The following is a 25,326-nucleotide window of genomic DNA, read 5'->3' as shown; positions in this document are numbered from 1 at the left end:
TTGGATTTTGCGGGTGTTCATCAGCTCATCCCAATCGGCTACTGCAGGCCCTGGGTCGCTACTGCTGAGGCCTTCAAAAGGTTTATCATCTGCTAGAATGCGGTCAATATCATCCTCACTAAAAGTCAGTCCATGTTCATCCTCCATGTTGACAGATGAGGAGAGCAGGAAGGTTTTTTCAAAGAAATAGAGTGGTTGTGTGTGAAAGGGTATGTGTGTAGGTCCGAAGGAAAAGGGAAGGGGACTCCCACAGCTGCACGCTGTCTATAAACAAATTTTAACAGGAGGGGGGAGAGAGAGAGTCAGTGGATTCAGTCTCCCTAGTCATACGAATAAACAAAGTGGAATCCACTCAAAGTGATAGTGATCCCTAGAGTGATGGGGAACACACAGTGTTGTTTAAATGCCCCTCACACACCAACAGGCCCCTTGGTGTCATGCTTCATCATCGGGGCCTTCGCACCCCTCTACGGGATGCGGCGTGCTACGACTCGCGGATACGCAGGAGCACTTGAAGTGGACTATGTGTGGGGTTGTGTGTTTATTACAAAAGTGTGAGTGAGGTGAGGTGAAAAAGTGAGTGGTTAAAAAATACCTGGCACGTGGGAGAAAAAAACTTTATTAAATCCCCGGCTGGTATTATTAAAATAAAAGTGCAGGGCGTGGTCTTGATAGATACGTGTTAGGGTATCAGACCACTATCTTAAAAGTCAACATGTTTCGGAGGTCAAAGCCCCCTTCTTCAGGACAAGGGTTAATGCACTTACCCTCCCCTTACTCACATGTAAAATGTAAAAGTGTAAATAAAAAATTACCACAATGTGTAATGTTCCTCACAATGTTAAATGTTTTGTGAGTGTCGTTGCGCCCAATTGGCGTAAGAACCTGTGGAGACAAAATCATAGATAAACATACAGATCTATAGTTCACAGGTTGAAGGAGAAGAATCATGCTTCTCTGAAAAAACATCAGGTCGAACCAAAAAATAATTGGACCCTGGAAAGGAAAAAGAAAAAGAAAAGGACACTACAAACATACACACACACAACACCAAAATTACTCTCTGCTCAGATAGAAGGAGAGCAGAACAGAATGGAATAAGTTCTTACTTAAAGTTCCCAAATACAGGACTTCATGAGCCTTTAGCGTATATTGGGGAATCCTTCCTTTCTAATCAGAAAACCTAAGAAATCAATATCAGGGGTTCAGTAGGAAGACTTTGCCATCTATGCGCCAAAAGTACAGTGAACAACTGCTTCTCTCAGTGGTCTATAACTCACGGTTACTGCAACTGCTAATCGCCTGCCTTCCCTCAACGCGGCTCCGATGAAGTGAGCTACGAAGGAATCAAGGTCCTTATATATATTGTGCCTGTGAGTAATTAATGATGATTAATTGAGTAATGCAACCCGGGGAATGCCCAAATACGGAGATAACAACCTCCGAGCGTCCGGTGATGCGCTAGCGCCCTTCGCTACTCTGTCGCGCATGCGCATTACCGCTCCAGAGAAACGCATGCGCGGTAGGCGAAGCTGCCGCGCATGCGTCGACGGAGACACTCTGTTTAGATAAGGAGCAGTCGGCTTTGCAGGTAAACGCCTGTTGTTAAATGGCGCTTTCACTATAAATGCACAAGAACAAGTATTTGGGTGATAAGATATGCGCATTTATAAGGCAATTTTTTAGCTAAAGACCAAGGAAAATGAAATAAGCAACCATGACAGCAGTGGTGAATTTAACTACTTTTTAAAAAGTGTATTCGGACCAGCAATTAGATGGACTGCCTCCAAGTTTAGACTCAACAGACGGTGATTCTTTTGTAGAACTAGGTTGTGAAGAGGGAAAATTCATGAAAACTGGTCCCTACCAAAAGGGATGCTTCCTCAATCACAATTAGGTAGTACCTCCTTGTACTGGTGTATTAACCCAGATGAACCCCGCAAATACATTTGTTGATTGTAACCACACGTATACAACAACAAATTGTGATGGATAGTCAGATTGAGTTTTATCTGAGAAGATTCCATGGAATGGAATCGTTCAGCCCAGTGGTGTCGGTTCCCAACCGAAACACCCACCGTTGCTCTTTTTCTAGGAGACCTGTCTCTGAGGGCAGTTGTTCAATTATTGTCCACTGTAGCTCATTCACACAGTGTTGATGTTCAATATAGTGGGTTGACATCTTAGTCGTTAGTTTCTTACACCTGATGTTGCTTTTGTGTTCATTTAACCTGACCCTTACAGGTCTGGTGGTCATCCCCACATATTCCTTTCCACATGGGCAGGTAATTAGGTAAACTACATTTTTACTGTTGCAGTTCGTAAATGCACGTTGTTCCCATGTTGTCCCATTGGTAAAGGTTAGATTCTGGCTCTTCTTTGTGAGGTGGCAGTTATTACAGTTGCCACACGGGTAGTGCCCATGTACGCCTTGCAACCTCGTCTGATCCTTGATAGGAGGGGGTGGTCTCGTATGAACGAGTATATCTCTTAGGTTCCTACCCCTTCTGTGTGCAAAGAGAGGTTTCTCCAGAGTCAAGCCACCACTCGTTAAAGTGCGCCAATGTTTATGGACCAGTTTTGTCACTTGGTTGCTGACCGGACTGTATGTGGTAACACAAACCGTCCTGTTTGCGGCATCCTCCCTACGTGGATTGTCCTCCAGAAGGGCGTCACAGTTATTATTTCGTGCTCTTGTAAAAGCTTTCTTGATCACAGTTTCCGGATATTTCCTCTGTCTTAGTTTTGCACTAAGATCCTTGGCCTGAATTTTGTATCTAGCCACATCACTACAGTTCCGCCGGAGGCGTAGGAACTGTCCATAGGGAAGGTTCTCTCTCAGATGACGAGGGTGAAAGCTGTCAAATCTGAGGAGACAGTTCCTTGCCGTTGGTTTAAAATGTGTTTCCGTTTTTAACATGCCGGCTTCATGGTAGATGTTCAGATCTAAGAAAACCATGTTAGTATTAGATGCCTGGTAAGTGAATTTCAAAAAGGCATTTTGATTGTTCAGCCAGTCGATGAATTCAGTTATCATGGTTACATCTCCATCCCAGATGACCAGGATATCATCAATGTACCTTCGCCAGGTGCGAATCCTCGCCCTGTAAGGATTGTCTGGGTGCAAGATTTTCGTAGATTCCAAATGGTGGACATACAGTCCAGCCAGACTTGGGGCAAATGTGCTGCCCATACTGGTCCCATGCTTCTGCCAGAAAAGAGTGCCCTCATATTCGAAAAAGTTTTTCATGAGTGCCAAGGAGATGCACTCCATCACTACATTCCGTGGAGTGTGGTATTCCCAATTCGTAGAATGCAGTACCTCCTCAATGATTTGAATGGTCTCATTGTGGGGGAGACTCGTATAGAGGCTCTCCACATCCAGGCTTAGCAGCATCTGTGAAGTTGGATCAAAGGTTTGATTATTCAACAGTTGTAGTACTGCTTTGGTATCATGTAAATAGGTGTTAGTAGCCTGTACAAGTGGCCTCAAGAAAGCATCCGCAAACTTGGATAATGGTTCCAAGATGGATGAGATTCCAGAAACTATGGGGCGACCAGGGGGGTTCTCCAGGTTCTTGTGCACCTTAGGAATAGTATAGAAGTAAGGGATGCGAGGGTTCCCTTGTGTCAGGAACTCAGACTCCTTTTTAGTAATCCAGTCATGTGCAAGTGCCTCTTCCACCATACTACATATCTGGACTCTTAAAGATTCAGTGGGATCTTCCGTAAGTATTTGGTAGTTCCTGTTATCAGAAAGAAGCCGTCTGCATTCCTTGTCATAGGCTGTGGTTGTTTGGATAACCACTGCACCACCCTTGTCTGCTGGTTTTATAACAAGGTTTTTGTTCATCCTCAATTCTTTAATGGCCTCATTTTCTGTTCTGCTCATGTTCTGAAAGACCTTTTGTCTGGTTTCTAGACCTTTCAATTCCTGCATCATGGCTTTTTCAAAGGCCAGTACTTCAACAGGAAGCTGGTTGTCTAATGGTGTAAATGTTGACTTGGGTTTTAGGCCAGTGTCAGAGGTCTCTGTGGGTAGATCCTTGTCTTTAAAGAATGCCCGCAACTTTATAGTCCTTATGAACTCCTGCATTTCCTTATGTAATAGGAAAATGTCTGGTCTATTGGTAGGGACATAACCCAGGCCTTTATTCAGTACCTCCCTCTGCAGATCCGTGAGAGGCCAAGGGGTTATATTGATAACTAGGTCCCCCTGTGGCTTGTTGACGCCTGATTGGCTGCCATGCTCCTCGTTACTACACGTGGGTCTGACTCCTCTGTGGGTTGCCAATTCACGTTGTTGCCCTTCCTGTTCCGCCCTCTGCGGGATCCCTGGCCCCAAGATAAAAAAGGTTGATGATTTTGGGGTACACTGGTTTGGTCTGGAACCCACTGGGGGTACATTTGTCCCATTTGAGGTGGGACAAACTGATATTGCGGGAATTGAAAAGGAGGTTGATAAGGGTTAAATTGAGGACCTTGAAAACCACGCCAACCTCTTTGACGTGGAAATTGGGCTCTTTGTTGACGAAAGCCGCCTCTTTGCTTTTTTTGCTGGAAGCCTCCCGACTTGTTACTTGAGTTACTGCCATCTGAGTTAACACTATCTGTATCACTCATGTTGTCTTTCATGACATAATCCGCTCGAGTGTAAGGGTAGGCTCTCTCAGGAGTGAAGCGGTCTTTGTCTTTTTTCAGTTTATTAAATTTGCTTTGTTTCAAGCCAGCCTCAAATTCTTTCATTTGTTGGTTTAGTTCCTCTAAGCCCTTTTTTAAGATCCGCTGGTGAAATGAAGGCCTTTAGCTGTACCTCAAGTCTTTGGATCTCTACTTTCAGCTCTACTGACTTTCTAGCTGCAGTCTGGACTATAAGTACCAGCCAATCCCTGGTACAGTGCCAAGAGATAAGTGACCCGTCCCACATCAAACATAAGGGCTCCGGCTGTCTATATTTATCTGAAAAAATCAGTAAAAATAGGAAGCAGGGAGCCTTCATTAAAAAGAAAAAGTTAGTTTGGTTCAAATAAAATATTTGCCTAAGATCACACAATTTAAGCATGGAAGCTATTTTTTTAAATTTATCAAGCAAGGACCCAGAGTATCTAAATAGTTCCGGACTGTCAAGAATTCGGCCACATCCCAAATAGCAGATAACTACTGTAAATAAACTCTGCACTCAAGCAGGATGTTTCACAATGTCACAACTAATTGCAACCAGTACTTACTTAACTCACGATCACTATTACTGAACATCTGTCGCCAACAAGCCACACCTATTCAGAATACTGGACTATCCCAGAGCATGCAGACATATCACAAATAACGGCCAGTCATCACAAACATATGATTCAAGTAAGACTGTAGAGATACAATGACCAAAAGAATCCTGGACTATGATTAAATAATATAACGTGAACGTGCATTTGCAGAGCTATTTGAGGCAGATCTGAAGTGCATTGCAGAGCTATTCATAGAGGCCCAGGCCCCCTGTTTAACACATGCTCAGTCAGTCAGACTGATCTAGTTGTGTTCATTGGCAGAGCTCTGCATATCTATTTTATAAAGTAGCACATTTCAAATGAACACACCACCAGATTTGAACTCCTGCAAGACTTGAAATCAGCATTTTCTCTTCTTCTTCTTTAATGCTAGTACCCTTCATATCTCCCTCACCGCCTCCCGATTTCACTTGTTTCTAATATTCCTGCTCGAGTTATTTTAAGACATGACTGAGCTTGCATATGACCTTGAGACTCACTGAGAGTGCACAAAAAGTCATTCTTTTATTAGAAATGCAGTTTAATAGCATAAACTCTACCTGAACGTATTGGAGCGCTTTAGGAGCGCCAGTTACATTACTACAAGGACACATTCATTTATTTCTAAGTGTAGCACTGTTGGCAGCTACACAAGAAATATATGTGAACTTATGCAGACCCCGCAGAGGGGACATTATTCTGGCAGACGCCAATACAATATTAAGGCGATCATTGTAGTCTTTAAAGAGAAAAACGAAGTGGCTGCTAGAGGTACATCAGGTCTCCCTGTGACCCGCCTTAGACATTCTCTGCTACACTTGGAGCACGGCGCGGCTGAAGTTGCTAAATTAAGTAAAACAATGTGTGGCTCACTGTGACAGTTGCTCCCCTTTATACTCAGTCAGGCAGCGCCCTTCTGACCACATAAGCACATGCCAGCATTTAATTTTATGCCAATGTAGATCGCGCTCGATATCACTGCATGCTTTTCTTCGCTCCCGCCTCCACCTACTTTGGGAGGGATGAAGGGGGCACTCAAGACCGACTACCATTTTGTGTGTGTAAAAGGCCGCTTTATTTGAAACAGGTGCACATCACATACATTAAAACTGGCAACCGCCTCACAAAACTAAAACCTCTCTAAACATAGAGTTACCTGACCCCTTAGGTTTTTCTCTCCCCCACCCCTACGATCCCCACATGATACAATCCCCCCACCCTGAATATACAAATATACAATTCAATTACATCCTCATAGTATCCAATTTTCTCCCCTACATCCTAACTCCAAAACCTGCCAAGACCTACAGACCTATCTGCCTTCTTGCAACTGTAACTAAGTACCTTCTAATGTAACTCCAAAACTGTTTACCCTTTCCCCGTTCCCATTCCCCAAATCCCCAAAAATAAGGATAAAGAACCGAACTCCAGCCAAACTTGGCCAACATCAAAACAACTCCGCCACCCAGGTAAAGTGGGGTATGTGATTACACCGCCCCCCCTTTCCCTGCCCCCCCACCACTCCCCCACTCCCATCCCCTGTCCATGAAGACCCCTTACTCCCGGCAAACACCCAACAACTTCGCCAACACTTTCCGAAGTTCCAACAGATATAAATCCATTCCAATGAGGGAGAGGTGTACCCCGTCCCCCCTGAACATCTCCGGCGCATCGTACTTGATGTCTCTGTGCCATATGCGCGCAAAGCCCAAATGCCGACAGAAGCGCACCATCTCCACATTTAATTTCCGCCTTGCCTTCACCGCCCCCGCCACACTCTACGCGGCACCAGCTCGGTCCATACCACCGCACAACCTGCCCAACACCTGCGCAGCTCAGCCAAATCCCGCCGCATCGCTCTCATCAACACCAAACCCGACTCTCATCACGAGGTCGTTCTCCCCCAAGTGGAGGACCAACACGTCCGGGCAACGCCCCCGCACACCAATCCTTTTAATGTTGTGACCAACTCCTTCCAACTCATGCCCCCCCTCCCTGACCAAACCACCTGAAACAAAGCCGGATTGAAACCGAGGTTTTCCCCGAAATAACTATCCTGGGCCTGCAACTTCGCCCTCTTCACAAAGGAATGTCCCACAATCCAGACCAACATGTCCCGGGACGTGGGGCCCGCCACCGAACCTGAAATGAGAAACAAATGGCAATCAACACTGTCCCCCCAACTCCAACTCGCGCGCTCCTGCTGGGTCTGCGCTGCACATATACCGGCGATAACAATCCGAGGATCACCTCCCCAAGCGCATGATGGCCCTCCTCCCGCACCCCCATCGATGTGCCTCGTACACCGCCCCTATCCGAAAAGAGTGCGTGCCAAATTGGCTTCCATTCACTCCCAGTCTGGCCAAGGTCTTCCGAAACACTCCCAACAGCTGTGACCCAGTTGCTCCTTTTCCATTCACGTGCTGAAACACCAAACCATCGCCTTGCCTTCACCCCTCCATTTCCTGCCCCACTGCACCGGGCACTCCCTTCCTTCCTCTCCCCCTTGCAGGACCACTCAAGCCCCGACACCCCTCTGATCCGTCTTGGACTTACGCAACCACAGGCGCACCCCCACCCGTTCCACTTGCACCTCCGACCACTCCACACCCCGTCCGGCCTTGGAACCCAACAGCTCAGATACCCGGAATGCCCCCGCAAACATCCACACCATCAGAGTCGCGAACAGACACGCCTCCCTTCTGTCCCTGCACACTCGCGGCAGCATTCCCACCACTCTGCCCAACAGCTCCTCCGACACCGCCCGCCGCACCGCCCCCCCCAGCCCCCTCCCGCGCGCATTCCCGTGCCCAACCCTCCAACATCCTAGTCCCCAGTTCACCTGCGGACGGGGCGTATCCCCAAAACAGCTTCCCCATGAAACTTATCCCCGCCAGCATATCCGCTATTGTTACTCTCGACAAACCCCTGCCAATCAGGTCCAGCAGGAACTGTACCACATCCGCCTGTCTGTCCCTGCCCGGTGGCCGCCAATGCACCGCGGCCGCCACAAACTCCCCCCAGGCTGCCACATACGCTGTTCTGGTTGACTTTGCCAAGGATCCTAGAACCAGCTGCAACATCCGGTGTTGCCTATGTCCCACATCCGCGTCGGCATTGGTGTCGGGTCCTGTTCCGCGTCCTCTGCTAACCCACGGAATCTCCCCCACTGCGAACGAGACAGAGCGTCCGCAATGTCATTGTCATTTCCTGGGACATGCACCGCGCGAAAAGCAATGTCATGGCGCAAACAGCCCAACACAAACACTCTCAGCAGTTTCAACACTTGCTCATCTCTGGCGGACTGGCGATTCACCACTTGCACCACCGCCATGTTGTCCATATTGAAAGTCACCCGTCGATGTGCCAGCACTTCGCCCCACAGCCAGATCGCCACCATCAATGGAAAAAGCTCGAGGAAGGCAAGGCTCCTTGCGCCCCCTGACCACTCTGGGGGCCACCTCTCTGCGCACCACTTTCCGTTCCAGTAGAGACCGAAACCCTCGCTGCCCGCCACATCCGAGAAGGTCTGCACGTCCCAAACCAAGTCCTCGTCCCGCTGTAAGGGCACTCCGTTGAACTGGTTCAGGAAAAACCGCCACATCCGCAAATCCTCCCGAACCACCGCCGACACGCGCACATGATGGTGTGGAGGCCGCCGCCCAGCCAATGCCCTGCCTAACCCTCTACAGAACGTCCTTCCAACCCGCACCACCCTGCACGCGAAGTTGAGATGTCCCAACAGCACTTGCACCTCCAACACTGTCACCTTTTGTCTGGCCACCATCACCTCCAGCAGCCCCAGCATCTGTTGCTGCTTGTCCGCCAGCAGCTGTGCCTCCATCAACCTTGAGTCAATCTCAATACCCAAAAATGACAGCGCCGTGCCTGGCCCCACTGTCTTCTCTGGCGTCAACGGCACCCCAAGGTCCTCCATGATCTCCTGAAACCTGTCCAGTGCCACCTGGCAGTTCGTGGAGTCTGGGGCCCTGTAATGGCTGCCTTTTTGCTAGCTCTTTGGAGAAGGAGAATGATGGAGAGTGACTCCAGCCTATCACCCCCATAGCATAGGGATTAGGCCGATAGACAGGGACCCTTTCTTACATATATTAGGGCATTTTCGTACCATTTTCCTTAAAGTAAGGCTTATGAATTTAAGTTAGGGGATAGATATATAAGTATTAGTTATGATTTGCTCATTTACTAACATGCTGGGCTATTATCTATGGAGCTATGCATATTGTGGGCTCTGTAGGCCTTAAACGAGACAGACTCCATTTTGCTTTCTGCCCGGTAGCTCGAGAAGGCTTTCTAGGTGAAGTGTAATGTTTTAGTTTCAAGCTGTTGTTCGCTTGGAGAGAACCGGTTCAGGCTGACCCTTATCGAAGGAATGTATTTTTCTCCACTCCGAAGACACAACTTCAGGCCGGCCGGCTGGGAAAGTGTCCTTGGTACGGGGAGGTACAAGAATTTGGTGGGCGGCAGGTTACTGGCCGTGAATTTCCATGAAGGAACGGGCTTTGATATTAGCGAAGGTGTTAGTCAGTTTGTCAGTTAGTCCGTAGGCGGCATCTAGCCGTTAGCATCTCTGCCATTATTCATCTCATGGTGGACAAGTCGCCATCTTTGAAGTCGGAGAAAGATTTAAGACCGAAACTCTCTGAGAAAGACTGAACGAGAAGCAGCGCGGAGCGCACTGACAGAGAGAGAGAGAGAGACGGTAGCTAATAATCAGCAAGGTTCCGGTGTCCTGAAGGGAAGCAGACGAGGTTGAGCCTAGCGGTGCAGACGTGTACTTGTGACGGCTGGGGTGTGACTGCAAGGAGAGCCAGGATACAGAGACGAGAAGGGAACCTAGATGACTGCCGAGTCCAGACTTCCCACTAATAAGGTGACCTCTGTCTAAACTTTAATAGAATGTGCACTCTAATCTTTACCTTTTCTTTGCAGAATGTCTGTTGCATAGTAATGTGATCGGTGTCTATTGTTAATAAATACCCTAATTCTTATAGAATTATTGTGTACCTGGTGTTCATGTTCAATCCTGGTAAACTGCATTCCTAGTTGAGAGTTGTTTATGTGAACGGATGAGAAATCCCGATCAGGTAAATGGTGATCAAATAAAGAGGGAGTGAGTGGACCTGTGATGTCAAGAGCAGGGAGTACACTATACGATTTGGAACTATATTCAAAGTTATTATTATTATAGTTTTACCCCGGGTAGGTAACTGAGATTTGGTCCCGATAACTGTTCATAGGAATGTGGTCGTCGTTGATATACGGCGTTAGTGAGAACACTGGGGAGGACTACCAGTGCCGATACCCACAGGATTGTGGCTTGAATAAGTGAGGGCGCTAGGGGGTCGAACTAGCGTGTAGATCGACAGGATTGTTGGTCGTTTGGAAACGGGAGCATTGGGTTCTGCAGGCCCATGTGTAGTCGCACCGGATTGTGCGCAATATCTGCCCTAGGGTAGACCGGTCTGGGTCGGGGTGGCCGCGAGACCAACTGATGTGAATAAGATATTGTAGAAAATTCCTATATATGTATATTATCATTCCCCATCCTTAGGTGCGACCTGTATATATATCTGTAAACCTATCCATTGTGAATACGATCTGAGGAGGGAAGGTGAGTACGTTTTGGCTGGGTCATAGGGGCCCCTGGGGGCTGATCCCATCTAAACAGAAAATCCAGCCATAACAGGCCCCGACCAAGAAAAAGTCATCCAGGTAGTGCGTGACTCCTTGGTGACCCGTGCGTTCCGTAAAAAACCACTGCAGGAACGTGCTAAAACATTCAAAAAGCGCTCAGGACATCGAGCAGCCCATCGGCAGCGCCTTGTCCACATACCAGCGGCCGTGAAACTGGATCCCCTGCAGGCACCAGTCGTCTGGGTGAACCGGCAGCAACCGGAAAGCCGACTTGATGTCGCACTTGGCCATTACTGCACCTCTTCCCTCCGCCACCACCAAAGCCATTACCGCCTCCACCGAGGAATACACCACCGTGGCCTCGCTCTCGTTGATATAGTCATTCACTGACCCGCCGTCCGGCCATGACAAATGCTGTATAAGGCGGAACTACCCCGCCTCCTTCTTGGGCACCACGCCTATGGGGGACACTATCAGTTCGGCCATCGGCCAGTCCCCAAAAGGCCCCGTCATGCGGCCTTCCTGCACTTCCTTGTCCAGCTTACTCTGTACCACATCCGGGTGCTCCCGCGCCGACCGCAAGTTGTTCGCCCAACGCCGCACCCGAGGACCCTCGTATCCCAACCGAAACCCGTCCCGAAACCCAGTCTGCAGACGATCCGCAGCCCTCGGGTGGGGCGCCCTTGAAAGGGCTGATATATGATCGGGAGCCCGCTGGCGGTAAAAATAGTCTTGCCCGACCCCGCCAAGCCCATCGTGTGCTGCCAAAGATCGCAATCCAACTAGCCCCACTTCGCCTCCGGATCCCACGCCATCCTTGCCTTGAACTCCTCGTCGTATTGGACCCGCGCAAACCCCGCCCCCCCTCTACCCCCCACCCCCCTGTGATCTGCGCCTTCCGTATGACGTCCATGTACTTAAAAAGGGACACCGACCTATCCGGGAATTAATCACAATATACACTCGCGAAAATCAAAAACGCCGCCGTCCAATTCTCTATTGTCAGAGGCACCCTCGGGCGCTTCTGCAGCTCATACTCCTCCACTTTCGACCCTTCCTTTAACTGAACCTCGCTGTGCAACAATTTTAACAACTCCACATACTCTCCCTTCCATATCCTCTCCTTAGTAGCCGCCATCAAATGCGCCCCTAGCGGCTTTGTGACCCCCATGTACGTGAGCCGCTTAAACTTCAGTTCCTTACTCTCAGGCTTCGTCGCCCCCCGTCATCCGCTGCTGCGCTGCCCGCACTCCCCTCGGCCTCTGGCTTTGCCACCTTGCCTGCCGCCGGGCCCACCCCCCCAGCACCCCCTGCATCCTTCCCTCCAGGCGCCAGCGCAGCCACATCCGTCCCCACACGCCGATCCACCACATACCTCCCTTTGCATAGCCGGTCATCCCCCCCACCTTCCCTCCCCCCCCACCCCTACCGACACCATCCGCGGCGCCTCCTTGCCTTTACCTGTAGCCAAAGTATCCCCTCGTCGCTCCTTTCCGGCGCCGACCTGTCTCCCAACTGTGTCCGGGCCGCCGCAGCACCCAGGCCCCGTGACACCTGCAAAAAAGAACTGACACCGTTACCGGACCCCCGTCCGCCCGGCCCATCCCTCCATTCCCCTTCCTCCGGACTGTCATCCTCTCCTTCCGTCAACTCAACACCTCCCCACCAATACTTCCGGCGCGCCGGTGGCGGCGCCGACTGAAACCTGCCGGAGGCCCTCCTTTCGCCTCTGCCCCCGCTCAAAATATAAAAGTCCTCTTTGCTGGTGCTCCAGGATCTCTGCTGGTCCCCAAGCCGCTGGGGCCCTGTGGGTGCGGGGGCCGGCGAGCCCGCCGGGGGCCTTCTTGAGCCAGCCTCGCCGTGATCCCTCGTGGCCTCCAGGCTCGCCGCAGGAAGCTCCGCCCACCCTTCTCCTTGGTGTAGCTGGGCCGCCCCAAGTCTTACCAAGTCGGCTACCCCGCGCCGGCTTTCCCCCTGCAAGAAAAACGGTACTGCTGGTGTGCCGGGTCCCTGCCGCTGCACGCCACTGCCCGCCCAGTCCCAATCCCCCCAGCCGTCCCCCGCACCACCCTCGTCCTCCTCTTCGCTCCAGCTAAGCCGCCCTACCCCTCCCCCCCCCGTACACCGCCAACCCCAGCCCCACCCCGGCCCACCCCGGCTCCCCGCCGCCACCCTGCCCTGCCCCTTCTAAACTAATCCCAAAAAATAGGCACTGGCCAATTGAGCATTTTCTCACATAAATGGGAAAGATATCGCTCATTTGTGAGAGAAATTGCCCAATCAGTGTCAGACGTCTGGTATGAAAGGGGCTTTTAATCCACTCTGTATACCAATAGAAACATGCGCAGTCGGCAAGAGCAGGGATGAGCCTGTGCTTTCTGCAGCCACAATGACGCTGCATTAGCGATGGTCCATCAGCAGGCAGACATTAAAGTTGTATTCCAATATTCCAGTACAATCTGTATGCAAGCAGGGAAAAATAACACTAGCAGTTCTATGGCAGGCGCTTTAGCAGTGCTTTAATTTTACCTCAAATGTAATGACCTCGTTCGCGGCGGTCCCGAAGTTCAACTGCTTGCTGAGAGTATTGACGTTTCACTCCCCAGCCAATCACTGGCTAGAGCCCAGTGAAGTCATGGGCTGCTAGCCAATCAGAGGGCTCCAAAGGCTCTCTGCAAGCTATTATGATTGGCTGTGAGCCCTAGAGTGCCCACAGCCTATTTTATTCACGTGATTTAATGTCTACGTGTCCGTCGGACAAAATAGACAATAAATCTTCTTGCCCATCAATAAAAACAACATTGTTCGGGCGTCGGGCGATAGGATCGGCCCTAGGCATGTGCAAAGTGTGCACCTGCACAGGGCCGCCAAACCCCACTGGCCGCCACGACGAGGATCGCCCCAGGGCCGTCAATCTTGTTGCGCGCCAAAGCGCTACTAATGACGGCCCTGGCATACTTGGCCAGCCCTCGCGCTGAAATGTAGCACTGCAGCAATGATGCGTCATCACGCCTCGCCTTTCTTGAGCACGGCTGCGCAGCCCTCAGCACGACTATCACTGGAGGCGAGCGGTAAACAGAAACTTGCACCCTTGCAGCCTGGAGGGTAAATGTTATGAGGCGGCCGGCAATCCCGAATTGTCACAGCGCGCAGTAGCTGCCCAATTGAGCCTGCAGCCACTGCCTTGAGAGACGGTGTGTAAAGCAATGCTTGGAGTGTCTGGTTGCACAGGGACACGTGTTCCGGATTAATGCTATGTCTGACCCAGTGCCAGTGCCGAGAAATGATTTGTGCCCTGAGGAATGATGTTAGCTTCACGACAATGAGGTATGGTGTGTCAAATTATTTCAATGGGAAAACAAAAACATGGAATGTCAGTTTACGCTCCTGCTCACCTGAAAAGTGCTAGCATCGCAAACAAGAGCAGCTGCAATGACCTTGCTGAGCTGCATCCATTGAAAGTTATTAGTACAGAAACACAAAACCATGATCAGCAGTCCAGTGCAGGCCCCAGGTTTGTTCTCCAAACTGCTGAATGTATTATCTTAAGAGACGTGCTTCTCTGAATGAAATGTGATCCTTGGTCATGTAAAGACATTTTAATTCAGGAAATGCTGAATAGCTGGACAGAATTACATGTATTTATTGTCAGTGAGGTGGTCTTTGCACAATTTAAAAAGTATGGAGGCTGCCGGCGTCGCGTGTATGGAATACAGCTGCATATTCATTTGAAGTGAGTGCCTAGAGTTATATAATGCGCTTTGATACCCATATGGTCTTGTGACTGTGTGCACTATAGAAAACGGCAAAGATAAATTAACGTGTAACTTGGAGAAAAACTCAGAATGCTAAACTTTAAACACTATGAGGCCTGCTGCACTAGGAGGCCTGCTGAGCAATAAAATCATAAAACTGGAGCTAACAGTCAGACAGGGGTCTGTGCATGCAAAGTCTGAGCCATAGGCTTTGATGCCAAATCTGAGACATGCTGCACACAAACAGTTTGAGGCCGGGGCGCACTGTATGTAGGCTGCAGACATCCAGCTGCATGTAGGACGAGTCTGACAGATAAGGCCAGAGGCATGCTATCTACTAAGGCCTGCTACACACAGCTATACAATGCAAGTCTCCTGCATGCATACAGCATCACCCAGGTGATGCTGTCTCTGCTACACACAGAACTAACCTACACAGACAGTAAAGGCCTGCAGGCAAAAGGCAGCGCACTAACTACTGGACAATTTGAGGCCTTCTGCACACAGGCCGAGATCTGATGCGTGCAGTGCTCCGATTCATGGCAGAGATCGAGGGCACACTAAACTCAGCAGTCACTAGTCTGTCTGCAAAGTTGTGTCACTCAATTAATTTACTTTTAGAGGGCTCATGAGTGTAATTTCTGATATGTGGTTTCCTTGCCTCCGTTGCTTGATTTTGCTTGCGAAAAAAAGTGTCACCCATAGTTGTTGAATGTCACTCATAATTACACTGAAATTATGAAAACGTCACTCATAGCAATCTGAACCCTTGGCAGCTATGGTGCCACCGCCACAATCCTCCGGACTCTGCCCAAGTAAGTGCCACCAGCCTATTGATAGTGGGGTAAAAAATCTGGACTTGTGCTCTGGGAAGGTGGAGGAAAAGTACCCTGCCTCCTCAAGAGCGGAACTTGCGCAGAGGGCGGCAGGGGTGTGTGAAGGGAGCTGGGAAGGTTCGGTCCTGGGTGCGGGCAGACGCCTACAGGGGGGCAGTCAACGAGGCAGACACCTCGGGATACCTGCACAAGCAGTGCTTTAAATGAGCAGGTACAGAGTGCTCTCTGCAAGTGAGAGTACCTGCACTTCTCGGCAGAGGTGCAGTAGTAATTAGAGTACCAACACTTCTCTGTAGTCAGTACCATGCAGCTACTGTGAGTCCTCGAGGGCCTAATCTTCTGTATTCTAGTTTCAAGCATTAAGCCCAAGTGCTGTTCAACGGGTTTTTATTTTAGTGTACTCAATCGCGTATAATGTGCACAGTTGGCTACAGTGACAATTTTGTAATTTACCACCAGCATATTGATTAAGGGTACGCTGGGGGGGTCTCACAATTTTACCCGAGGCAGAACTTGAGTCAATAGTTCATAGCTGCAAGATCGGACTGGCCTATAGGCAGGGCCACTTAAATTGTGTGGGTGGCAGGAGAGGGCCAAATTATGCGGCAAGGTTGAGTAAATTCTGCGGCAAGGAGAATTATAAAGCTTTATGCGGCACATTTTGTAATAGTATTACTTCATTACTTCTTTAGTTTTTAAAATTGGTAACACTGTCTAGGCATTGGTTGCACCTCATTAGTACCAGTTTAGTACCCAAATATAGCAATAAGCAAGAGGAAGGTGGCCAGTCCTGCTTTGTAAAGGGCATTGCACTACGCTGCAACATTTTAGTAGCTTTTGAATCATTTAAGCAAGAATTTTTTTTTGTTAAAATCTGCAGATTATGCGGAAGATGATGGACTGTGTGGCTTTTTATTTTCAGGTCTGGGTCTATTTTTCTCCCAGTGCAACACTGCAGAGCTGCCTTGATAAACCGTGTTAGAGAAAAATAAATTTGAGGCGAATTTCAACCTGCACCTTGGTTTAAAAGGGGACTTCCGAGGGGAGGCTTGCTGTACTGTTGGGCTGTGAATGTTAAATTAGCATTGTCGAATACATTGAACAATATTAGCGCCTGGCGCTCCGAGACCACTACGAGAAATAACGACTGGTGGAGAGACCTGGGAAGGCAAGCTGAGGGGACGGGAGGGGACGGTGTTAGGTGGTGGGGGTGCAGAACGCGCCTGTGAGTGGATGTAGCACTGAGAATGGCATAGCAATAAAGCAGTCATGGCTTTGGCAGCAGGGAGGTATCTGGGCAAGTACACATTTGCAAGATTAAACGTTTTCCGGGACAGAAACATGTACAAAGGGGAAAAATGACCAATTTTTGACGTAACAAACGCTGAATCAAAGGGAGAAAGGAACATAGGGGCATATTTACAAGCCCTTATGGCCCCAGGAATGTCACTTTTTCCAACATTCCTGTGACGATAAACCCTTAGTTGAGGTGGCATTAAACCACTGAGCTTGGCTTAAAGCCATCTAGTAAATTAGACCTCATTTCACACTGCATTGTGCAACACATATAGAAACAGCAAAACACCATGAATCATTTAAAGAAAATGACAATTTGCAACTTCTATGTATGCTGCGTAATGAAGTTACAAATCACGATTTGTTTATGTGTAGGAAGGGACACCTTCCTGCACATAAAAAGACATTGAATCCCACCAATGTAGACACCCTTGCACAATGGCGCATGTTTGCCTGCTTTGGCGCTAGGCAGCTAGATTTAGCACCAGCGCCAGGGGAAACACAGGGGTGCACCGCATTCTTGTGAATACGGTGCATCCCTACATTTTCAGAATGGCGGAGCGAGGCATTAGCAATGTTTGTTTAATGCTACATTTCGGCATGTGAATTTGCCGCTTAGTACCATGTTCATAAGATATGGCGCTGCTTCTCTCCACCACTGCTGGCACATCTAAGTTCCCTTCCTTTCTGGTGTTTTGCAGCTGTCAGAGTTTCTCTTTGCTCAAATGGGAGTAATTTCTGATATTTATATGTTTCCCTCGCCTTCATTGCTTGATTTTGCTCGGGGGAAACTGTCATTCATAGTCATTGAAATGTTACTCATGATTACACTAAAATTATGAAAATGTCACACATACCAATCTGAAATCTTGGCAGTTATGAGTCAAGTCTAGGGCAGTGGCAGTGCTGGGCGATTTGCTGCAGACTGCAGCAGAACCAGCCCCTTCGGTAGAGTCCTTGCCACCACTGTGGCATACTGGAGCCTGAGGAAGGTAAGAGCTAAACAGTTGTCACAAGGGGAGGAAAGGATCTTTGGTGAGTGGCAGGGCAGTGGGCACAAGTCCTATAAAAAGAAGTGGGGGGGACTAACCAAGTTAGGCAGTCAGCAAATTACATGATGACATGTGCCATCCATAGCTGCCAAGGTTTCAGATTGCTATGTGTGACATGTTCATAATTTCAGTGTCGTTATGAGTAACATTTGACACATTCTTGCGAGCAAAAATCAAGCAATGAAGATGAGGAAAAATAAATATAAGAAATCAGGTTACATGGCTCCGCTAAGAATTAACACCAAGAAGAGCAAGGACCTGCGGTCAGGCTGTAGAACCACTGGAGAAAAGCTGTGCAATAAGAGCCACTGACAATACAAGACAACAGTTTAGTAGAGAACACAGATCTTTACTGGATCCCACAAATGTAGAAGGGGTATTGCTGGGTGCACATCAGGCATTCAAAGTTATAGTGGCATGAGCATCACCAGAGCCTGCCTTGATGTCCTGGCATAAATATTTCTAGTGTCGCACAGCGAGTGACAAGTTACACACCAAGTGCAAATACACCAGACACCACTTCAAGCAAGGATTGACATTTTTATTTCTGCCCATGGCACATAAGCAGCTTGGTCTTCGTTCTTGGATCTGACTATGTTGGCAGCACACAAACTTCATATCTACAGATGTTGGATTTTTTCATTGTGGATCCTGGCTTGTTTGGCGGGTAGGAGCAGCCGCAGGTACTGGTCAATCATCTAACGATTTTTCTGGAGAGTATTATTAAAACACCTTCCTGAGCTCCGCCCCGTCCGGACCCCCTCTTCCGGGGCCCCCACCTACGCTCCCTGCACAGGGCCACCATGAGCCTAGAACCGGCCCTGATAGGATTCCCCCACCACTTCGTCTAAATTACAGAATGTTTGAACACTTAAATGAATGACTCCTCCATACAAGATGTAATACTTGTTAAAGCAAGAATTGTGTATACTGGGCAATAATTCATGCACAACTGTCAACGAGTATGTTTTGTTTTTAAATAATTTCTGTTTCTGATCCATTTTTCTGTTCTGAGGTTAGGCTTGCTTGTTTTATAGGCAGCATCATGACAATATAATATATTACAATATAATAGATTGACATGTTGTACATTTAATCCATAAACCAATGTAAAACTGTAGTAGTTCTTATACTGCTAGTGTCTCCCAAGAAGATTTTGAACAAATATTCTAAAACCTCTGAACTCTCCAAAATAAGCAGGATGTACAAGTGCTTTTGGTAGAACGACCTCAAAAAAATAGCAAAGCACTTAACTATTCTGGAAAGCTTGGATAAAAAGAGTTTGAGAATCAGTAAGTGAGAATGACCTTGTCCAATCTTCAGATGCCAAGCACATCTTCAATATATTACCTAAGAAAAGAGAAACTGTCATCACTTAATAAAGCTCACATTTAAAAATATCAACTGTAAATCCTTCATCATAAAAGCAACTGCACGTCAAGCAAATGTACATCGCATCATCCTCCACCAGAAAACAAACTATAATCATCCAGCAAATACTTCTGCTTGAGAAACAACATTGTGAATAAAATTACCCAGAACACAATCAATCCTGGGGCTGGGGTCACATAAGAAATCTATATCAGTCAAAAACAAATCCTGGCATGACTTGCTAAATGCGAAAATCTGCATCTGTATTCACATGATTCTTTTCACACTCCACAGATCGCTGTGGTTGCCTGATAAGCTCCATGCTTTTGATCTAGAATCCAGTTTTTTGCTGGAGCTACCACCCCAATGCTTCCACTTTAAACACATGCTTCTCACCTGCCATTGTCTACACTTCTGATGTAACAGTGTTCTTGGGAAATCAATAATGTCATTGTGCCTGGATAGCTCCATATGTCATGACCACAATGAGACTGACCTGAGAACCAAAGAGACCGACCAAACATACCTTCTGCAACACACCTTCTGTAAAACGTCTGCTTGGGAATGTACCAGCTCTTGAATTCCAACTCAGAGTGCTCTGCAGTCAAGACCATCTTTGTTAAGTCACTGTACACAGGCCCAAGAGATTGCATGGGGACATATGCTTCTCCAGCTGGAGACCACAGTGAGCTTCACTGATTTTTAAAATTTTCATTTTATCATCAATCTGTTGGGTCCGTCAAATAAACACAACATTGCTGACGTGGGCCCAGCAGCTTTTAGTTTGAAGCTTAGATACATATCCCTGACTTATTTTCTTCATACGGATGCTGTCATCACCTCAAAAATTAAACTGGACCTGAATTGTGACCTAAAAGATGTACCGAAGCCACCATGAACTGTGGACATCAGCCAGAAATTGCTAACCTGACCCGCAGCATATATCCTTTTCTGATCTTCACGTACTTTTCAATTGCTGCCCAGTGTACTGCAAACGTTTCAGCATCACAAGCCACTCCAGCTGAGCTCCAACCCCTTTTTCTGGTTCACACATGCTTTGCTATTCATTGCTGTCTTTCTTGCATATGAAAACACTAATGGTTTTATAAACCCTCCCAGATTAGCCCCTAGATCTTCTCCTCTTTAAATTATGAGATGTTACTCAATTTGTGTCTTTATTAAAAAGAATAATAATTTTAGCTTTAACAAAGAAGTCAGAAAAAAATCCCAGCATTTAATTTGTAGTACAATGATGTCGCCAGGATTATTTTCGATCCTGGGATTTCAAGTTTGTATTTAAGGATTTAAATTGTATGTATGTGTAGTACATAGCAAAAATGGAACTACTTAAAGCATATTGGACAATAATAATAAATTTGTTCCAATTCCATTAATATGTTTCTTATTCTTCAACAGCACCAGCTTTATCTCCAAATTGTACTGTGAAAGAAACCACTTCGAGCTCAGTTCAGATAAAGTGGGATGACATGTCCGTTGAAGTGCTTCGAGGCTTTTTGAAGGGCTACTTGGTCTATATTTCTAAGGAGGGTACAAACACATCAGTGCTCAGTTTTATTGGAAATGGTAAGTAAAACACCATGAATGATGTATTGTATGTCAGACTCAGGCAGTCATTTGCATCGCCCACTGTATTTTTGTGATGAGAGAATCAAGCAGTCTCCAGTATTGTTAATGTTTAACAACAACAAAAATCAAATGGGAATGTTTGTCCTACTAATGTATGTTCTTGAAAGAAGACTTCCTGTTACAACATAAGTTGTGAAATCATGATAAAACTCTGTTAACAATGTAGGTATCCGGTTTTATAGGATGTAAAAATAATTGGACTTAGTTTGACTGATAATGTTTGTTATTCAACACGATGCTTAAGATTAGTTTGTTTTGATAGAGTTTGTATTCGCCAGAAATGGCTGTGTCTTCTTTTGTGTTTCCATATGCTTGCAGCTGCCAACAAAATGATGAAGCTCCGCACTATGCTCCGTCAGCTGCCACCTTGGTTGCAGAAGGATTTGTGTTGCTATTTGCAGACTAAAAAAGGTCAAGAGATTGCAGTTTGGAGGGGGCATATGAAGAAATACTTAGGTCAGGAGTAGTATGTGATAGGGAAATGCTTAAGACAGCCAGGGGAAGCATAAATACAAAGAAACGGTAATGGTAGAACCCATAGTGACTATGGTTGAGGTGTTTTTTTAACAACATAGGCAATTAGTGTGGTAAGGGAAATAATGTCAGCATGTTGAGTGTTGCAGATAGGATTATTGATTTTATTTCAGGCCTAGATAATTTTCAGGTGTATGATTCTGAACGCATGCACTAAACTACCATAGAGGCCTGATGGGGCTATCTGCTGCTCCCATTTAATGTCTTTGTGATTTGCTGTGTTATGCAGCTATCTCTTTTGATTGCCTGTAGAAGAGTTATACATGACATCTGCCCTATCCCACCTTTCAGATTTTAATTTTGCCTTTATCTATTCTTGTACCCGTGTACAGAGTGCCTGTATGGGTGTTTTGTAGTACATGTGTCTACCCAGTCCTTCCACATTGTGTGATTTTGTATTCTAGCACTGTGAAGGTGACTCGTTGGCATATTATTGTTTTGAAGCATGAATCCTTTTCTGGATTCACATGCTGTGCATTATTCCTCCATCTAGTGGTTGGGTCCGGAATACTTTTTTCTTTTCTTTTTGGGCGTCGTCGACCACTATTTGGTGCCACGTCAAACGGCACCCTGGATGTTGTTGTGCATAGTAGCCTTCTTCAGATTATTTTTTCTGCAGTTGGGTCTGGAAGCAAGAGGGGACGCTACGGAAAATTGCAGAAAACCCCCCAAAATAATGGAGTTTTTTAAAGAAAAACATAAACATCACATCAACGACACAACCGGGGAACCACACCCTGCCTTCGGAATCGATGTCTTCAGTACAGAATACCGCCACCAACACGATGCATTGTTCGACAAATGGCGAGGTAGGGGCCATGGAAAAGACCCCCTCCAGATTATGCCCCGAGTGCCACCACAAATTTCGCCCAAAGTGATCCACACAAGGTGTGCAACCTCTGTTTGCCCAAGGATTACACGGACAAGGATTGCAAGGCCTGCGCTGTGTTTTTAGAAGACCCTCAGGGCATGCTACCCGACAGTGACCCAGGGACAGAAGATCCCGCCATCTAGTGCTTGGGTACAGACTAGTCTTTTTTTTGGGGGGAGGGTGGGGGAGCGTCGTCGACCACTATTTGGTGCCAGGTACGTCCCCTGTGTGATGTCAGGCAGCGCCCTAGATATTGTTGTGCGTAGTAGCCATCTTCAGATTATTTTTTCCGCCGTTGGGTCTGGAAGCAAGAGGGGACGCTATAGAAAATTGCAGAAACCCCCCCAAAAATAATTGCGTTTTTGGAAGAAAAACATAAACATCGCATCAACGACCCGACCGGGGCACCACACCCGGCCTTCGGAGACGATGTCTTCAGTACAGAATACCGCGGCCACGACGCTGCATGGTTCGACAAATGGCGAGGTAGGGGCCATAGAAAAGATGCCCTTCAAATTATGACCTGAGTGCTACCATAAATTTGCCCAATTGTTTGCCCAAGGATCACAAGGACTAGAATTGCGAGGCCTGCACTGTGTTTGTTGAAGACCCTCAGGGCACGCTGAAAGCAGACCGAGGGCCACTACGCGACAATGACCCAGGGACAGAAGAAACCTTCCTTGAAGAACTTAGGTCTCTCCAGCTACGAGGAGGACCAAGAGGTCCCAGCAGAATTGACGCACGAAGGTTCGGACATCGAAGTTCTCAAGGAAGACTCCGAGAAAAATCACAGCCAAAAAAGATGGTGAAAGTCGCTGGGAAAAAGATGAACAAGGTAAGACACCCATACCCATCATAAGCAAAGGGCCACGAAAAGAAGGAACAGCCGAAGGCAGCCCCGACGCTGAATAAAAAGGCGATCAAAGATCAGCCATGATCCAAAGACTCCCATGGTACCCCAGAGGGAAGATCGCATAAGGTGCCGAAGCAGAGGGTCGAGCAAGAAACTGCAAAGGGAGCTAAGCCACCCTCTAACACAGAGTCCACCACTCCAAAAAGAGAAGATCTCAGGTCACTGATGCCAAGAGAACCCTCGAGGTCGAAAAAAAGAAAAGACACCTTGAGGCGAAAAGGGCAGAAGTTCAAGTAATCGCTCAAGGGATTCCGTATCCCCGCGATTCCCACTGTCAACACCGAAAACGTTGATACCAAAGAAACAGAAAATGCTGTTCTAGTCACCTCCAACTCCCAAACCACGCAACAAGGATGTCGAGGAGTACATCGACGCACCTGAGGAGGAAGAAGCCTCTGAGAAACTTCGAGGATCAGTGGAACGACCTCGACACAGAAAGTCCAGAGGAGGAAATATCCCTTCGCCTCCAGATGATATTGCTTTCTATAACGGACTCCTAAAAAGAGCAGCAGACATTTTCAGGGTCACCCTTGAAGAAGAAAAGGAAAAAATATGCTTCCTGTTAGAGACATTAGCCCCTGCCAACAAGGTCACACAGTATCTTCCCATGCTACCAAGCATCCTGGACCAAGGCAAGGAAGCCTTCAAAGAGCCCACCTCAGTCAAAGGAGTGACACCAAGGGTTGAGAAGAAGTACAAACCTTCCTCCAAGGACCGCTAGTATATACAAGGAAATACTGTACTAGACTCTATCATTGTCACCACAGCTAGGAAGAGGGGCGACACCCTTTCCAACACTGATCCACCTCCAGAGAAAGCGAACAAAAAAATGGACCTGGTGGGCAGAAAAATAGAAAAGGAGGCAGCTACGCAATGGCGTATAGAAAACTCAAACGCCCTGTTAAACGGGTTTAGTCACCAACACTGGGAGGACATCGAGGAGCTCATCAACAAGCTCCCAGAAGAGGACAGGAAAAGAGGAAGCTCCATTGTCCAGGAAGGCAAGAATATTGCAAATACATGCCTAATGTCAGCACTCGATACAGAAGACACTGCCAGCAGGCAAATGTGCACAGGTACCACACTAAGGAGACAGGCCTGGCTTAGAATATCCGTCTTTAAGCAGGAAGGTCAAACCTCCATCAATAATAGACCATTCACCCTGTTTGGCAAAGAAGTCAACGAAACCCTCCAACAAATATAAAAGGACAACGAAACTGCAAGAGCTAAGGAAGCACTACAACAAAGAAGAACTTTCAAAAGAGGAGGGTTTAACGGAAGGAAACCCACAGGACAACAAATACCTCATCCACAGCAGGGCCACGGAAACGGTCAACAGTCAAGCCAACAGACCAGATATCAAGGGTGGCAACAACAGCCAAAGCAGTCCTTTCATGGAAGGGGAAGAGGCAGAGGCCAACCCTCCAGAGGTAGAGGAAATGGATCAAACTGACTCATACACAAAATAAGACCCACACACAACACTAGTGGGGGGAGGGGAAAGGATAGCACAATACCTGCAACAATTGAAAAATATCACTACGGACAATTGGATATTAAATATAATAAAATATGGGTATTGCATGGAGCTCACAAGGAGGCCACCAGAAAAACGTCCAAAAATAAGAAGGTACCACCAATCACAACTCACACAGCTGGGATCAGAAATCAAAGAGCTTTTTCAAACGCAAGCAATCGAATCTGTACCAAAGGAAGACCTTTCCAAGGGAAACTACTCACTGTATTTCCTAGTGCCCAAGCAAGACCTTACACTAAGACCCATTCTAGACCTAAGGTTAAAAAACAAGTTAATCTTAACGCAACGTTTCAAAAAGACTACTCTAAAAGAAATAATACCACAAATTCAAAGGGGAGATTATATGGCAACAATAGACCTCAAAGACGCATACTTGCACATTCCCATAAACAAAAAACAACAAAGTATCTTGGATTCCTACGCAAAATAACACACTATCAGTTCAAAGTGCTACCTTTCGAATTAAAATCAGCACCAAAAGTCTTCACCATGTGCCTGGCCGCAGTGGTAGCACACCTACGAAAAGAAGGAATAGATGTCTATCCTTATCTAGAAGACTGGCTTATAAGGGCAAATACAAAACAAAGATGTCACAAAC

At 47.3% G+C, this 25,326-nt stretch overlaps 1 protein-coding gene across 2 annotated transcripts in view; it reads left to right on the top strand.

The window, feature by feature from the left end:
* The window catches only part of LIFR (LIF receptor subunit alpha), a 611,573-nt gene that overhangs the window by 523,874 nt on the left and 62,373 nt on the right, over positions 1 to 25,326 (top strand). For both annotated transcript variants that reach the window (XM_086960553.1, XM_086960554.1), the window contains exon 17: positions 20,643 to 20,810. In XM_086960553.1, coding sequence (XP_086816679.1) covers positions 20,643 to 20,810 — 168 coding nt within the window. The remainder of the gene's footprint in view (positions 1 to 20,642; positions 20,811 to 25,326) is intronic.

The sequence above is a fragment of the Lissotriton vulgaris genome, chromosome 3_1 (assembly GCF_964263255.1).
Source record: "Lissotriton vulgaris chromosome 3_1, aLisVul1.2, whole genome shotgun sequence".
Taxonomy (NCBI): Eukaryota; Metazoa; Chordata; class Amphibia; order Caudata; family Salamandridae; genus Lissotriton; species Lissotriton vulgaris.
This window is presented reverse-complemented; position numbering and strand designations above follow the sequence as displayed.